At 36.1% G+C, this 18335-nt stretch overlaps 1 protein-coding gene across 5 annotated transcripts in view; it reads left to right on the top strand.

The window, feature by feature from the left end:
• Positions 1 to 18335, top strand: part of LOC129764248 (semaphorin-1A) — a 204805-nt gene that overhangs the window by 171436 nt on the left and 15034 nt on the right. For all 5 annotated transcript variants that reach the window (XM_055763149.1, XM_055763153.1, XM_055763151.1 and 2 more), the window contains 2 exons: positions 7183 to 7621; positions 14422 to 14829. In XM_055763149.1, the coding sequence (XP_055619124.1) occupies positions 7477 to 7621; positions 14422 to 14829 (553 nt within the window). In that variant the 5' untranslated portion in view covers positions 7183 to 7476. The remainder of the gene's footprint in view (positions 1 to 7182; positions 7622 to 14421; positions 14830 to 18335) is intronic.

Raw genomic sequence — 18335 nt, 5'->3', positions numbered from 1 at the left:
CTTGGGTGTCACCCCATCAATTCGAACTTTGTTTTCCTAACTAACTGTTATCGGAATGTTTTTTTATTTGCATATTATTTAAGCGATCATGGCGTTCTAGTTCACGAACTTGTGTATCATGATGTGTTAACCGAAGCAGAGTTTACTCGTTCTCTTTTGTACCGTGATTCGTGGCTTGTAACAACAAACGGATGCCACTGGATCATATTTGAACAGATGAAAATGAGTTATTCAATGAAACGTTCAATCGACAAGCGCTGTTCACACTAATTCCAACTGTGAAGCCTCTGAAGCTTGAAGTTTAAAGTTTATTTCGCAATGTGAGTGTTTCTTGGGGTAATTTTTCAAACTTAAACTCAGTTTCAAACACACTGTATGAATTGGAAACATTTCTTGAAAGCCCCACTACACAGTGAACTGTAAAACATCCAATGCAGTCCAATGATTGGCTTCGTCCACGTTAATTTCAGTGGCCTTCCTAGTGGCCACGGAAACTTAGTATATCCAGCGAAAATTCTCTTTCCAAAACTTCGTCGTACAAATTTGTAAGTGGTTGGAGATCGTGAACGGCACATCAGTAAGTTCAAACTGCTATTCTCCATTTCAATTAGGGAAATCGTTACTCAATTCAACAAACTTTTTCCTATACAGAACGAAAAAAATACTAAAAAGATTCGTTGACATGAACTTTTCCATTGTGAATAGCACATAGGAAGATAGTGGTGGTAGCAGGGCCCTGGTGTCACCCCTCTGAGGGTGAGACCCGGGGTGGACCGCCCCCCTCGCCCCTCGTACACTACGCCGCTGAGAATATGTAATATTTAACACGTTCGTCGCCCAAAGCGATGTTTTTGAGTTTCTTGCAGGGCCCAACTTGCGAATAAATTATTAAATGAATATCAAACTTAGTTTGTAGATAACTTTTACATGATCTAGCAATGTTTGTTTTCAATTGAAAACGAATTGATGACAATAACACATGCCAAAGTCATATTCTAAGGGTCTTGCAAAAAACTGCAGTACAAACCATCCGTACTATAAATTAATAAAAAGAATAGTATAAACAGTATAATATTATGGTCATTTTTTTATTATCTTTCTTCATATCCTATAGTTACATCTAGGTATCTATTCTATCAAATTCCTTCTAAAAATCCTATTCAATTTGAACGAGGAAAGTGTCACCCATATGTGGGTGATGGGGCGTCGAAAGTGTTAATCAATGTGATAGGCGTCGTGTCCCATCAGGGCAATGCTAAATTTCATATCTCTTTGACAACACGAAAAATTATTTGAATATGGCTGGGAGATACTATCTCACCAGCTAAAATAAACGGATACTGACCTTCCGTTTATCGCAGGATCAGATCTCTGTATCTGCAGGGAAAAAACTTCAACTTTGTGGACAGTATAAAAATACCTTGAAAGATTTTCAAAAAAAAACAAATTCCGATTCCGATTTCTTCCTAGTTTATTTTAATTTTATTTTTATTCTTTCGATTTTTGATAATTCGAGTAGACGATCCTGCTTAAATGTTTGGAGTCTGCACTGAATATGTTACCACTGATGAGAAAGAAGTTTAGTGGAATTTCCTCGAGACTAGGTTCCAGGAAGCACACTACATGCGGAGCGCGACAGGACACAACACTTACAGTTCTTACAAACGTTAAAAGGACATTAAATTTACCTTTTTAATCGTTTCGGGCTCGATTCCATCCATCTACGCAACCGGAAGTTTGTAGATCTTCTGTAGAAGCATCAAACCACTGCGACAATAGCTTGATCTATTGTGGTGAAGCTTGTAAATACTCGCTTACAAAGAAGTGAGCGAGAGCTATACACTAAGCATTTTCTATGTATAAAATGAAGGCGAACGTATATAGGGCCGTATATGACCGCATTACAATTCATTTTACATCGATGTACGACTCAATGCGACAATGATATAGAACATGTACACTAGGGAGCCAATGAAAGGGACATCTTGAAAAAACACCTTATGCAAAATATCAGCTCAAACGGACTCGGACGAGAGTGACGCAAAGCGGTCAATGTTTAATTTTTTTTTAAAAACGAAAAATCAAAACATGTACCTGAAAGTTGTGTTTTCTGATTTTTTTATGCCAAACTTCTTAAAACTGAATAAAACGTCGAGATCTACTGTCATCTCGAAAAAAATTTTTTTTTTCAAAAATTCACACTGGGATAATTAATCTCAACGTTTGGTGCAATTTAAGACATGCGGCATAATGATATTTTTTAAACCCCGATTTCCTGTACTCTGCCCTTAGGGAATTTTTCGATTTCTGAAAAAAATAAAATTTTAGCGTCTGCAACACCAGTAAATGAAGTGCGATAGAGCTAATATTTTGCATTGGGTATTTTATCGTGTAAATCAACATTTCACACGAAGTTCCATATGAAAAATCAAGATGATCATTTTCATTGACACCCTAAACCGTTTTGCCTTGAATTCCGAAAAACAACTAAGTCCCAGAATGTCGATTTTTGACAAAAAAGAAAAATTCGAGATGACAGTAGATCTGGTGACCGGAATAAATCGCCACAGTAAACAACTGCAACAGAAACAACCGCTTAGAAAAAGTGTAGTAGGCTAGAAATATTTGGCGCGGGAAAAACATCATGTGCCTCACATTTCTATTATAAATTTATTCTCTTGTTCTCGTTTTTCGAAATTTATTCTGAGGACAATGTAATGGGGACGAAGTCCCCATTTGGCGAGGATAAGGAATCGAGGCGGCCCATGCCGCCAAGATGACGCAATCCGAGTCCACCGCCGACCCGCCGTCGGAAGCGGCGGTGTCTCGCACGCAAACCTGGGATCCACTGATTGCCCGGTTAGTTTGAAACATAGGATACGATCCTTTAGCAATGTCCGACCGAGCTCTAGCGAGCGTCGGACGGTATACGTCTGCCCGGGGCGTTACGTTTGCCTGGGGCGATACGTTTGCCCGGTTAATTCTTGTTTTGAAATACAATACCGCGCCACAATATTTATAGCCTACTACACATTTTATAAGCGGTGGTTTCTGTTGCAGTCGTTTTCTGTGGCGATTTATTCCGGGAACCGTAGATCTCGATGTTTCATGCAATTTTAAGATATTTGGCATCGAAAAAAAAATCGAAAACACATTCAAATTCGTTATCTTCATTTTTGATCGACTTTGACGTGTTCTTTCGGTTTCGACTCATTTACAGCGGTCCATGCTGTCATACTCGTATGATCAGAATCGGGGGATCAGCCACGTCTTCAGTCACTTTATTGCGATGAACTTTTTCAAGAAAACTAAACTATTTTGGCACCATTTTACTAATTTACGACTTTTTGACGTGGCAGATCGCTCATCTCTTCTCGGCCGTCTTCGAATGCCTTATACCATTCATACACCTGATGACAGATCGCGCTCAAAATTGACTTTAAGACCACTGACAGGAGTACCAACTTAAAAAAAGTTCAGTGTGAAGATTTAAAACTACAAATTCCCGGTATATATTTGACCGAATGTACAATACTCAATCAAGGAACATTTGCTGCCTTGTGCAAAAGATATATTGAGAAAGGAAAGTTTCTGCTTTCAACATTTCGTCGTGTTTCATCAGTTCAGCAGCTCTGAATGGCTCGCATAGATTCCCGATTTGAAACTGTGGGACTTCAGGTTGTTGGCATATCATATTTACGGCGACACTTTTAGCGTGACTTATAGTATTTTTGCGTAATGAATATGATATTTGTTGTTTTAATGTGGATTTATTATGTTAAATTATCTTATATATGAACAACAATCTTCTTCAGTCTCTCAGCAATCCTAATGCAAAAGGTGCGTTTTTATTTCTCTTATGAAAGATTTACCATGGAAAGATTTTTTTAAGGAGAGGAACAAGTGATGATCGGATGGAGCAAGGTCTGGGGTACGGAAGATAAGGTAGAACGTCCCAATCCTAACGTCTAACACAATATACAGTCTTGCGTTGTCGTGATGGAAAACGATCCCTCGGCAACTCGTCAGTTCTGGCCGATTTTCTGCTCAATTGATCCAGTTGGTGCAATATGTTTTTTTATCCCATCTGTTTATTTTATTAGGCTCATTTAGCAATTCTGCTGTAACAGAGCCGAATTTATTCGTATACAGTTTTGTTTTACACAATAGTCATTTTAGCCGTAAGAGTATTCCTATCTTATCTATACACATTTTAATCTATAGGCTACTGTAGCCATTCAGGCGTAAGACTGTGTAATATTTGTCAGCACTGCCCATGTTTGCATAAGAGACATAATCACCAACACCATTAGTGTTGGGAAAACGCCTTTTTGTTGCTTTTTGGCCCACAAGCGTAAAAAAGTTCAAAGATCCTATCGACAAAAACAGGGACTAGGAGATTTTGTGGATTACATATTTTCTCCATTTGGGAAACGTTTTATGCGGACAATCAATCGTTTCAATGAACATTTGTTCGCACGTAATCACCTGGTTGCTATCTGTAACGTTAATATTCACATTTCCGATAATAGTCAAAACGTCTCCATCGGTATTTTCAGTAAAACAATGTTTTACTCGTAACATTTTTTGTGTTGACAAAAGTTTATACTTTATTATGATCTAAAACTTTATCGAATACACTATATCACTTTCTTCACATTAAACAAAATAAAGATTAGTTGTAATTTTTCCAAAGAAAACATGAAAAAGTTTTTGTTAGAAAAACTTTTCCCCTATAAAAGTGCCCATCTTCCGATGTATAGACGACTTGTTGGAAATTGTAAGGGCTATTCATAATTTTTTTTGAGAATTATAAAAAATAGGTTTATGGGAGAGTTTTAGTTTTTAAAATATTGTTTTACAACGACATTTTTTTTCTTTTTGTATTTTTTTATGAAAATTTAATTTTTATTTCTTACATTTCATCCTTCCACCAGAATGCTGTAGGCATCATAGTTTTCAAGTTATAAAATGTTGTAAAAAATACGAACAAATTTTTTGCCCTTTTCGAAAAGTAGTCTAATTCTTATTTGAAGATTTCAAGTATGCAAAGTTTGTGCTCCCTTGGCCGAGTGGTTAGCGTCATAACTAACATGCCGGGTGTTCGGGTTCTATTCCCGTTCTGGTCGGGGGAATTTTTCGTCAAAGAAATTTCCTCCGACTTGCACTGTGATCACGCGTATTCTAGAGCTTGCCACTCAGAATGCATTCAAGGCGTGTTATTTGGCATAGAAATCTCAACTAAGTACTAATAAAAATGACGCAAGTAATACTACGTTGAGACGGCGAAGTTCCTCTAGGAACGTTAGTGCCATTGAAGAAGAAGAAGAAGAAGAAGAAGTATGCAAAGTTGCTTAAATGACACATGTCTTTGCACCCACAACCAAAAACGCAATCAAAGTTTTCTACCATATTTGTCTACCAGAAGCATTACGCATTTCAGTTAAGCAATACACTGGGTTTTTATAAGCCGAAAACTATTGTTTAATGAAATATGAACAGATCCCCTCACTTGAATCAATCAATCAAATCAAATCCAATGTACAGTACAGGTAACAGTTAAATTGAATTTTATATGACTTTTTTGATCCATATCCATAAGCAATCGAAATTGCATAGTTTTGTAATTTTTCGACATTTTCAAAAACAATTCACTCATTTTCCGTACAGGTCAAACATCTATTTTTTCCTTTTATTAAACCTTGAAAAAACAAAACGGCGCAAAAACACTAGAATATAAGGAGCAGGAAAATGGTCACCATACAACCAAATTGTCAACGTAGAGAGCCCTTCTATTTTCCATTACTAAAAATTCGCTGGGTAGCGCCATTCCTGAGATCCAAGGGATGACCGGTTCATGGCCACCGGTCGGATTACGGCAACGTTTCCCTACTGTTTGAGCAAATTTGATTTTGAATGAAACCTGCGTACGCAAGAGGTGAACTTCCAAACCTCTCATCGTAGTTTGTGTTTGAGCCCTTCACAGTTGATTCTGTGGAATTGATCTATGCCATACTAAAAGTCGGTTCCAATCATTGCCACATTGATTCAAACATTAGGTCGCTTGAGATAATCAGACTAAAAATCAGTTGAACGACATTCTAGGAAATTATATATGAAACTTTTATCTTTTAGCTCGAACTTCACTATTCATATACCATTCAGTGTTAATCACAGTGTTTTGTGCAGGGAAATAATTTGGAATTCTGTCCCCAACCAACCTGGATTATTCAAACCATAGACTTTTGTGTGAAATACAAACATTTGTTATCTTTCATCGGCAGCGTAATCCATAACTGTCTCGATTCGACACCCACTGGCACCCATTATTGTTTTGATTGATTGATTATGTTTTGGTTTTGTTTACTAAAGGCTGCTTCACTGACTGAATTCAGCATTTCACAACGTTTCCAATTCCCGCTCTCATTCTGTGGAACGCAGAAACTTTTTTTTTCTGCAATACTATACTAAAAATAAGAACTTGCATGCCGCATCCTGTTCATCTTCAAGTGTGTGCTTCAGTAAAACCAACTACTCGACTCGATAATACACAAATGCACACACGAAGCCTCGACGACTCGGGGCCTAAGTTGAAGTGAGTGAGGGTCATCAGGTTAGAACACTGCACACCGAGGTCAATGCTATTAGTATGCGCTTCATGAGGAAAAATCGGACGGAACAGCAGCAGCAGCGGCAACGACAGCACCCATTGGATGTGTCATATCATGATTATGCATTCGAGAAAAGTAACACCCATAAACAAAGTAAAAAGGGTGAATAAATGAGTGGAGGGGACCGCCTGAAATGAGGGTTTTCCTCCTGCATACAGAGTTCGGAACGTGATACTGTCTTCTATGAAGCTCTCTTCATCATCTTTAGGGTTCCAACCGTTAACAAACTCTTCATTGCGGGCAGCGCGTGGAGGGGAATTTTTAATCAGATGGTAAAATTTGATACTAAAGTTTTCAGTGAGGGGGTAATAGTTGAACTCACATTGGGAGCTGGATACTCGGAGGATTATTGTATGTAAATTTAAAGCATAAACCGATAATTGTAATACATCAAGAGGGTTTAGCCCTTTGACACATGTTGTGGGAATTGTAGATGTCTTCATTCACTCATTATTTTCATGAATAAATATAAAAACAAATCTAATATTTTTTTTGTTGTTTATTTTTTCAGGTCCCTCTCGTGAAATAAAAATATGGAATCCCTTATGTCGAAGTTATCTGTTAAGTTGTTTATGAAAGCAATCGCTGATTAGATAGATAGTATTTTACCGCAGAGCGGCTTAACAACAACATCAAAAATGCACCGAATGTGATGAGGAAAACATCACCGTAAAGGTGTACCCAAGTGCCTGGACCCTTGTCAGCGAGGGAGATTGAAGCAAAAAGTGTAGCTGAACAAGTGAAAACATAAAAGCATAAGAATACATAAAATACAAACACACACACACACACACACACACGCATAATGGAAACCAGCAGGATATCGATAGCGATGCTGAGGAGACACCTGAACTCATCCATTCTCGTCCTAATAGTGTTAGTTAGCTGCTGCTTAGATAGGATAAACAGTTGGACACCAGATGTCCTGACCAAGTCATACATTACATATGGTGAGTATTGCTTTTCGCTAGCATTTGTAATATGCGGGCTCTGATCCTTCAGAACTTCTCCCCTACTGTTGTTGTTTGGTTTAGGTTAACACATCTTCGATAAAATATCCTCTATGTGGTTTGCTTCGGTGACATTTGATTCCTTATTTCGACCCTCGTACCGAAAACGATTATTTCATTGTTTTATGGTTCGTTTGGGTGATCAATTTAATTACTTTCCGGTGGAAGTTTATAGGTTTCTGCATGGAAGTTTCTGGTTACTAATTTTCCCGGCAAAAACGTTTAATTTAAGACGATAATAATTCTTATGAATCCATAGAAAGTTCACATTCGTAATAAAAGTAAATGGTAACACGAAATTTCATGGATTGACCAACCATTAACTGACGCTTTTGCAACTGCGGTTCACCGAATACGAACTTACAAACAGTCCCATTAGTCCATAACCGTTCGAAGTTGCGCCCATCGTCAAACACCTTTTTGGCACCGAGATCACTCTTAAGAGCGCATGATGGTGAGAATCAATGTTTTGTTTTGACAGACCAAATCATTGCCAAAAGTGCTGAGGCAAGCGTCTGGGCCATCGCCGTTTATATGATGTCCATTCCGTCTTGGGCACTCGCGCTGGGATGTTGATTTCCACACCCCGCCAGCAGCAGGCAGCTGCGAAAAACAACAACAGAGTCAGCTCAATTAGTGTCATGCCGCTCTCAAGCCACGCGCTACCAAAGCCACACATCAACATCAATTACTGTGTGAAATGTAAACGTTTACCCAAAATCGAATGACCTTTCGTACGGGGAGGGAGCTCTCAGTGAGAATACTCACAGTAATAGCCCGCAGTTTTTATTGTTTGTTCGTTCGACCTATCATCTTCTGTACACATCAATGGCGATTTTTTTGGATGCTGTTACATCCCAAGGTTTGTGAAATATATATGCTGCTGCAACGCCTATTTAATTTCCTTGTATTCCGGCTAAAATAAACATTCGATTGATTAACATCAATTCCTATCAATCTTACTTTAACACTTAGCGTAAAATAGTTGTGAACTTGCTTGAAATGAAATTGAATTTGATTGCTTTTGCGACATTCTATGAAATATCCTATACCATTTCTATTTCTATTTCTATTTCTATTTCTATTTCTATTTCTATTTCTATTTCTATTTCTATTTCTATTTCTATTTCTATTTCTATTTCTATTTCTATTTCTATTTCTATTTCTATTTCTATTTCTATTTCTATTTCTATTTCTATTTCTATTTCTATTTCTATTTCTATTTCTATTTCTATTTCTGTTTCTATTTCTATTTCTATTTCTATATATAGGGTTGGGGAAAAAGAATTGTCGTATTTCTGATCGAAATTTGACGCTTTATTTAACATACTTAAAATTATTCAATTTAATTTGTCCTGGTGGAAAACGACACCATTCTAATTGATCCTTTCTGGCCGCTTCTGGTCAATCACCTGCTTTAAACGGTCAAGCTGCTCACAGTAGAGAACCGAGTTGAGGGTCTGGCCATAGTTGACCAGCTGTGGATGATTCCCTTCCAATCCCACCAAACACACAGCAAAACCTTTCTGGCCTGGCACGACTTTTTTTCGCTTTAGGTTGTCGTACGAGATCAATTTTTCATCACCAGTCACCATCTTCTTCAAAAATGGGTCGAGTTCGTTCCGTTTCAGCAGTGCATCGCAGGCGTTGATTCGGTCTAAAAGATTTTTTTTGCGTCAACTCGTGTGGCACCCATACATCCAGCTTTTTTTTGGAATCCAATCTTCTGCAAATGGTTCCAAACGGTCTAAACCCGTTTTCTGGCCAATCGAGCGAGTGCTCACATGCCGGTCTACTTGGATGATTTCAACGATTTTATCGGTTTCCACGACGATTGACCCACCAGTATGGTGTGTATCTTCGACAGCCACTACACCAGAACGAAATCGATCAAACCAACGCTGTACTGTGCGAATCGTTACAGTGTCAGGTCCATAAACTACACGATTTTTTTCGGTCGCCTTCGATGCAGTTTTACCTTGCAGGTAGTAAAAACGTTAAATATGTCGAATTTTTTGCTTGGTGGCCTGCATCTTTGACGCGTCATAACTTGAGACTGAAAAGGATAATCACAACACTGTCAAAATGACACTTGTAGCACAGATTGTCGTCTTTAAATAGTCGTATAGTATGACCCGATGCGATAAGTACAACACAAGATAAGTGTTGTTTAAGTGTTGCCATATATTGACAATATACGACATTTCTTTTTCCCCAACCCAATATTAGGGTGGCAGCGAAAATGATCATGTCAAATTTCAAAAACCGACCATGTGCAAAGTTTCAGCTCGATCGAACATGATTTAGGGGTGCCTCAAACCGCGTAAAGTTTTGATTTTTTGATCCTCGAAAATCTTCCAAGGGGGAAATAAAGGAAATTTGGGAAATCGATTTTTTTTCAATGCCAAATGACTTAAAAATGCATGAAACGCCGAGATCTGATTTCATTTCGAAAAAAAATCCAAAAATATGAAAATTTGGAAATCACATCAAATTTTTGTACTTTTAGTTAACATTAATTAATTGAAAAATTGGAAAATAAAAAAATGGAAATATTTGAAAACTTGAAAATTATTTGATTTTAATTTTTTTTAAATTGAAAAGTTGTAAAATTCAAAAAAAGAATCGAATTTGAAAATTTGGAAATTAAAAAATCAGGAAATTTGAAAAAAAAAAATTCTACAAAATCGAAAATTTAAAAATTGAAAAAATGTGAAATTCAAGAATTAAATTGAATTTGGAGGCATAAAAATTTAAAAATTTAAAATTTAAGAAAAAACACAAAATAAAAAAAGTTAAAAATTTTGGAAATGAAAGAAAAAAATATTGTTTTTGAAATTCATAAATGTAGAGTTTTAAAATATTAAGATTTTGAAACACTAAACAAAAAAAGAAAATTCACAAAAAAAATAATAAAAATTGGATGATTTGAACATTTCAAAATTGAAATTAATAAAAAATATAAAATAGTTATTTAAAAAAAATACATTTGAAAATGTTCATATCAAACATAAAACCAAGTTTAAAACCAAGAATTTAAAAAATTTTAAAATTTGGATAAATTTGAGAAAATGAAACAATTGGAAATTTAAAAATCGGAAATTTTTAAAATTTAAAGATTTAAAAGGACATAAAGAAAATATAATGACAAAATTGAAAAACTGTATCATTCAAAAAAAATTAAAATAAAAAATGGATATTTAAATATGTCGAACATTTGAAAACCTCAAAATTTTTGAAATTCTTGAATCAAATGTATGTTTAATTTTCAAATGTTTTTTTTCTTAAATTACTATTTATAACTTTTTTTAATTTCAATTTTAAAATGTTCAAATCTTCCGATTTTAGATAAATTTTTTTTCGTATTTTATAAATTTCGGAATCTTAAAATTTTCAAAATTCTAAATTTATGAATTTTAAAAATATGAAAAAATATAAATTGGTTTTTTTTATTTTATTCTCAAATTTGTAACTTTTTTTTATTTTGTTTTTTTCAATTTTTCAAAGCTTCAAATTCAATTATATTTTTGAATTTTCCAGTTGTTTAATTTTCTAATTATTAATTTTTTTAATTCCAATTTTCGAATTTTTAATTTGTTTAAATTTTGTTTTTTATTAAAATTTTTAATTTTTCAATGATTTGAAAATTTTAGTATTTCAAAATTGAAGGGAATTAAAATTAAAAATTTGGAAAATTTGAGCATTTTAACAACCTTTAAAGTTTAAAGAAATTTCTAGAAATTTCAAAAACAAGAGAACTAAAAAAATTAAATTTCGATCATTTCAAAAATTTAGAATTAGAAAATGTCAAAAAGTTAGAATTTGAAAAAGAATGAAATATAACATTTTTAAACTGAATAAAATAAGAATTACAAAATCTAAAATAAAAAAAGTTCAAATTTTTTTAAATTAATGAAATTTAAAAAAAATCAAAAATTAAAATTGAGTATTTGAACATTATAAAATTTAAAAAAATTGTATATAAATTCATAAATAGAAAATTTCATAAAATTCATCATTTGTAAAATAAAAAATTGGAAAAAAGAGCAAGAAATTTAAAAATTTAAAAATTTGAATAAATTAATTGTTGGAAATTTGAAAGCTTCAAATTCGAATTTATAAAATCCAAACTCCTGACTTAAAAAATTGTAAAACTCTAATAATTGAAAGAAAATTTAATAAAATAAAAATTCAAAAACAGAAAAATAAATAAAGAATGTGAAAGCTAGAAAATTCAAAATTTGTTAGCAAAACAAAAATTAAAATCGAACAGATTTGAAATTTCAATAATATGAAAATTTGATAAAAATATTTACGAATTGACAGCGCTATGTCCAATCATGTAACCTAGCGATGCCTTGACTGGTTTGGCAAAGATTTAGTTTAACAACTTTTTCCATTCCACTTACTCTGTATCACCCCTGGAATGGTTTTATTTTGGGAACAAATAATAGATTACGATTTTTCACAATATTTCAGTAGCAGACCCTTTTTTGTAAGCAAATAATGATCGGATTTATTCGGATCATGTTAGGTAGGATAGCATCGATCCGATGTTCCTTAATAAGACATGTAATTAATCATAAGATTTGTATATTTTTATATCCTTCATTGTATCAGGCGGTCGAATGTTTTAGTTGATTTATATTTACAACCATGGGTTAATCAATGAAATCCAAGCGCCAAACTTCCAAAACTGTTCCATCCCAATTGCATCTGTTTAGTCTGAATGAAATGCGCGAATGAAATGTCACTGATTATGATAATGATAAAGATAAGTTTTTCAACCCAAACTCCGTAATAAAAAACCCATCGCGTGTGTTACCTGTTTTGAGGAGAAAAATATATGACACAATAATTTAGTATTCATTTTACCGCTATTCTTCAGTTTCTGCATCCTATTTGTAATTCATTTGCGACCCAGAAGATGCATGCATTATATGGCGTTTCGAACGCAGCAGCGAAACAATCACGGTCCAACTCCACACACGCAACCACTCGATGGCCTTACACCTGCGGTGATTTCTTAATCCCCGTCTCGTGTTCTTTACTATATCGCGGCAGCGCGTTTTATCAATTTTGTTGCCACACCTTACCAGGAAATTTGCACTTTGAATAATGATAAGCTCAACAAACGGAGAGGTTTCAATTTGTTGGGTTTCTTCACACTCGACGGAATGAAAGATATGACAATCAGGTGTTTTCGAAACTTTATTTTGACGTAGGACTACGTCTTTCATTTCTATACCGGGGTGTAAAATCAAAGTTTCGAAAACGAAAGCGTTACGCCGGAGACCGAGATTTTGAGCGTTAATAGCTCCTAAACAACTGAACGAAATGGTATGATAAACACATCATTCGAAAGATAAAATGTCTACGCGTTATATACTTGTTACATTTTGATCCAAAAACTTGTTTCAATAGCCTTAAAATTGCTTTCAAAACAGGCTATTGAAATCACCAATCGGTATATAAGCGAGCGGCGCTCGGAAATCCACTCAGTTCTAATTGAACAGCGATTGGAGCATGTTGTCGCTATTGCGGTGAAGCTCTTTATTTATCATGAAAGCGCGGATGAACGGTGTCACCAAGAGCCTGTTTGTGCACCCTAGGCCAGAAGGGAATCTATCAGGAGGAGAGTGATGCCACAAACGGTTCCCTGGGAAGACATCGCTACACACACATACACGCGCGGCTTTTAACAGGTGGTTATCGAGTTTGCATTAACCACTGGTGGGCTTCCAGTATCGAGGAAAATGTGGAAATATCTAATCGTTACTGAAAATAATCTGCCAGTTCCTCTGGGAATTTTCAAAATATATTCATGTGAAAGAGTTTAATTGAATGTTTTCTATCCATGTAACACTGTGACCAAATACATTTGGTTTTGTGGTTTTTCAATCAATCGCAATTAACAGGATAGCTTCAGAAGATTATTCTTCCCCATCAGTAGGATATTTCCGTATCCAATATTGTATGCGCCCGCAATCGATTATTGCTCAGTCGCCGAAAGTTCTGAGCTCAGAGAGTTCATTTCCCTGTAGTTTGCCTTCCAAATTGCCATCGTAAACCACACCTTCTCTCGATTCAATCACACACAAAAAGCATACTTAAGCGATATTCTGGTGGTGAGACACATTCATTTTTCGTGAGGACATCGACAAGACAACATCGTTGCCTAACGTGCTGGAGGAGGTGGACGGCGAAGGATCGACACATACACGCGCAGAACTCTTTCCGTTAGGATGCCATTCAGCATCGAGAAAGTTCCGGAAAGATCTAATCATTGCTGGAAAATAATCTGCCAGTTCCTCTGGGAATTTAAAAATACATTCATGTGAAAGAGTTTATTTGAATGTTTTCTATCCATGTAACACTGTGACCAAATATGTTTCAAGCAAGTGCTATTAACAGATGGTTATCGAATTAGCATTAACCACTGGTGGGCTTCCGGTATCGAGGAAAATGTGGAAATATCTAATCGTTACTGAAAATAATGTGCCAGTTCCTCTGGGAATTTAAAAATACATTCATGTGAAAGAGTTTATTTGAATTATTAAACTCATGTGAAAGAGTTTATTAAACTTCAAACAAATGATCTCTAAATCAACGATAGTCCTACGTCACCCTTGCGGTTATACCATAGATATAACCCACTTCCTGTTTTATTCTAAGCTGTTTACTTTTCATGGTCATCAACCCACCTATAATCGAATTTTTTCTAATATATTTTTTTCCAGATAATACGATACCAGCCTTCTTCGGCAACAGTACTGATTACTTTAAATTGCTAGACCAAGACGATAACTCGATACTGATAGGAGCGCGAAACGCGCTCTACAACATCAGTCTCGATCGATTGATCGAGAATCCGAACCAGCGGGTTCAATGGACGTCATCGGATGCCCACCGGGAACTCTGCACGCTCAAGGGGAAGCTGGATCAGGACTGCCAGAATTACATCCGCGTGTATGCACGAGTTGGTGCCAATCGGATCATGCTTTGCGGGACGAATTCGTACAAACCGCTGTGCCGGTATTACAATGTGCTCCCGAGTGATGGGTCGATTGCGTACGACAGTAACGAGATGGAAGCACTGGGCCGATGCCCGTACAATCCACTTCACAATAGCACGTATCTGTTTACCGGTAGGTTCTGATTATACACTGCGTTTCACAACTATAGAACCACTCATTTTTTCTGAGTTTCCAGAGATATGTAAGAAGTCGGTTGAATTGAAGTATATAGTGTAGGATATAATAACTACCTTCCTTTATAAGATTGGCCATTTGAACTTTATTGTTGCGTCCAGGCACGAAACATAAAAAAAACTAAAATTCTAGTGTTTCATACCTATAAAACCAGATGGAAAAACTCTCACTTCTTTACAAAATTCGCGTCAACTTCACATGAATTACAATAAATTTATAATTCGTTGGTCATCTTTAGCTCTCAATCAGTTAAAATAACCTATTCTGGGTGGTTTTGACCAAACTACGCCATGTTGCTCGTTTAAGCTCTTCAAATCACACATACTACTTGTAAGCTGCATCTAATATTCGTACGATCACTTCTCATAAGTACTTGATAGGCTTTTGATCTGGTAAACAAGCTGACCAGTTCAGAATCTGAAGCCCATCCATTAAACCACGCCATGACTTTCCTGATTTATGAATTGAAGCCAAATTACCAAATTATCACGGTGTTTTTGATCTAAGAACAGAAGTAAATGATTCTGAAGTACCGTGAAGTACTCATATACCACTCAGCTAGTACAACATTTAACGTTTGTGTACTCTAAAAATAACTGCTTACGCGTATATAATGTTCTTAAATATGCTACTTGTTTGGTATTCGTTTCACTACTGATAACCATACGGCTGAGAGCTTTGCTGTATTCATGTCACCTGTAATTATGGAAAACATTTCGCACATTTTGGTCCTAATTTCAACCGGAAAAAACATAATTTTCCTAATTACGTTAATTGGTGGTCCTGATTCCAATAATCAATTTGTTATAATAATGAATCGTTTTTAAATAGTTGATTTGATAACGTTTTATGGTGTAAACGAGTTAAACGAGTCGAAATCAATAATCGAATGAATTACACTAGTAATATGTCGTTTATTTAATGGCAATACAGCTCGTGCAATACAGCTCGCTTCACTGGATTTTCCAATAAGACCTGAGTAATTGACAGAACCAGGATCTAACGGATACAATCCACATCGCCGGAAACCGTTGATCAATGTCGGTTGTACGCCCAAAGTTAATTTTTAGCACATGTTATGGCATCCCGATTTATTGCATTAAATGAGCCGAAAAATAACAGAAAATGCTCTACTCCCCAATACGTCTTGGATGGCACCACTAACGTTCCCAGTGGAACATTTGCCTTCTCAAAGTAGGTATTACTAGCGTCATTTTTATTAGTAATACCTAGTTGAGATTTCTATGCCAGATATAACGCCTTGAATGTATTCTGGAATGTCAAGCTCTAGATTACGCGCGATCCAATGCAAGTTGGAAGAAATTTCTTTGACGGAAAATCTCCCGGCCAGAACGGGAATCGAACCCGAACCCCCGGCATTATAATGTGGGACGCTAACCACTCGGCCACGGGAACACAAATACGTGTATATCATTTGTATAATATATATGCTAAACTTCATTTTATGATTAGGTGTAATATGATCACACTTTTATATAACAGCACTAGTAGCTATATGGATAGCGCGGTCGTATGAAACAGCTTTGCATTTCAGCCGGCCATGGTTCGATCCCCATTGACGTAGTATGGACTTTTTTATGGCACAATCCCAAATGAAATGAAGAAAGCAAAAATAAAGAGATGTCTGCTCCCATACATACAAACCTTTTTTAAGATCATTATTTGCCCATTTTACCCTCCATCATACGAAATGGCATTATTTCTGCCAAAGATGAAATGTTTTCAGCCAACGCTAGTTTGGGTGTCATTCTATCCACAGACCCTGAGTGGTCAGAAATAGCTAACGTCCTGCAGCTAAATGATTTGAGTATAATTTTGTGGAAGACAAACCAGAATTATGCGTTTTCCCGTGCATAGCAGCATCGTTTCATAAGAGACTTATGCGACACGTGACTTAGGTTCATTTTGAAAGAGTAATAGGGAACGATATTTTCTGCTGGACAAGCCAAGGGTAAAAACATCCTTGAGAAACAGGAACAATTCCGTTCCTGCTGCGGCCCAACTTCCAGTCAATCTCTGCCAGATCTCTTTTGGCATCCTGGATTTGTACGGGTATAGCATCAACGTTGCCGCCAACTGAACGAAATACTCAAGGATTTCGTGAAACTAGCTCCTGTTTTGTTGCTTGGAAACAGCTGCACGATGCCTTGACAATAAACCGTCTTAATATTCCTGGTACCCGTTTAATGAACCCAATTGGTCCATTGACGGTATCCCGCTATAAATGGATTGGAACGAGCTGATTTTCTCACTTAATTTGCTACGCTTAACTGTAATCGCTTTGTATCCGCGGGTAATCCAGCTTTTGCTTCGGCTAACAGCCATTCAACTATTCGTCCTTCTGTGGCATCGAGAACGGTTGCTTTTCCAGGACGTGGTCTGGAAAAGGGCTCGGCTTAGTCATAGTCAACCGAGGATAGGATAGACTATCTGACTGGCTATATTCAGTCGGAAATGACTTTTGGCTTCTTCACGCAGTTTCTCCGCCAAAACGAATTCGTTCCTTCCTCTCTCCCATGTATATCGTATGCATGCATCGATTTTTGAGTTCAACGTAGATTGACATACGCTACAGGTGAGCTAGATTTTTTTGTATCGTACGCGAAAATTACTCACACTTATAAAATAGCGTGCAATGTGTGTGCGCTATTTACTAATACTATCGCGAGGACCTTAATAGCATACCTGATAACTGTCTAAGTTCGTTGGTTTGAGTTCACGATGGGTAGACAATAAACCGTCCATTGCTGGGGTAACTATTTTTCTGCATCAGAAATAAAGTTATCGTTCCGACGTAAAAATAAGATTGCATACGCGGGTAACAATTTCATTCCTAGAGGGATGGAAATGTGGATTGACGTCAGTTGAATGAAGAGGCAGATTGGTATTCATTAGTCGCGTCAGTTAGAATAACCACTGACTGGGCTAGTTCATCAGTCATACACGCTAGGCAACGCTAGTCGATTAATGTTCTAGTCAATTCAGTTTTTGTTGACGTCGACTGCCGAAGCAGTTCTAGTCGAAGCGAAGCTAATGAGAGTAGACCCAGCAAACATTAAATCGCATAACAAACGTATATATAACATCATATGCCTTAAATTTTGGTTGGCATATAATGTGCCTAACTGACATATGCATGCAAAAGTGGAGGCCAACTTTGATCGGCTATAATAGCGATTATGTTGAAATTGAATTGCGATTTAATATGAATATATTCATGAATTGTCATGAAATTGTCATATACGATTTATTACAGATATAAAAAAAACAAATGGCGCCAAATATTTTCGTAAAATGTTTATTATAGCCTCACGAATCGCCATTTTTATATATGAGTATTTGTATTTGTAGAAATAATAATTATTTGATTTACTTGTGTTGTGAAAGGAATATAAATGTTTAAAATGGCACAGATTGATGTT

This window comes from Toxorhynchites rutilus, chromosome 2, assembly GCF_029784135.1.
Source record: "Toxorhynchites rutilus septentrionalis strain SRP chromosome 2, ASM2978413v1, whole genome shotgun sequence".
Taxonomy (NCBI): domain Eukaryota; kingdom Metazoa; phylum Arthropoda; class Insecta; order Diptera; family Culicidae; genus Toxorhynchites; species Toxorhynchites rutilus.
This window is presented reverse-complemented; position numbering and strand designations above follow the sequence as displayed.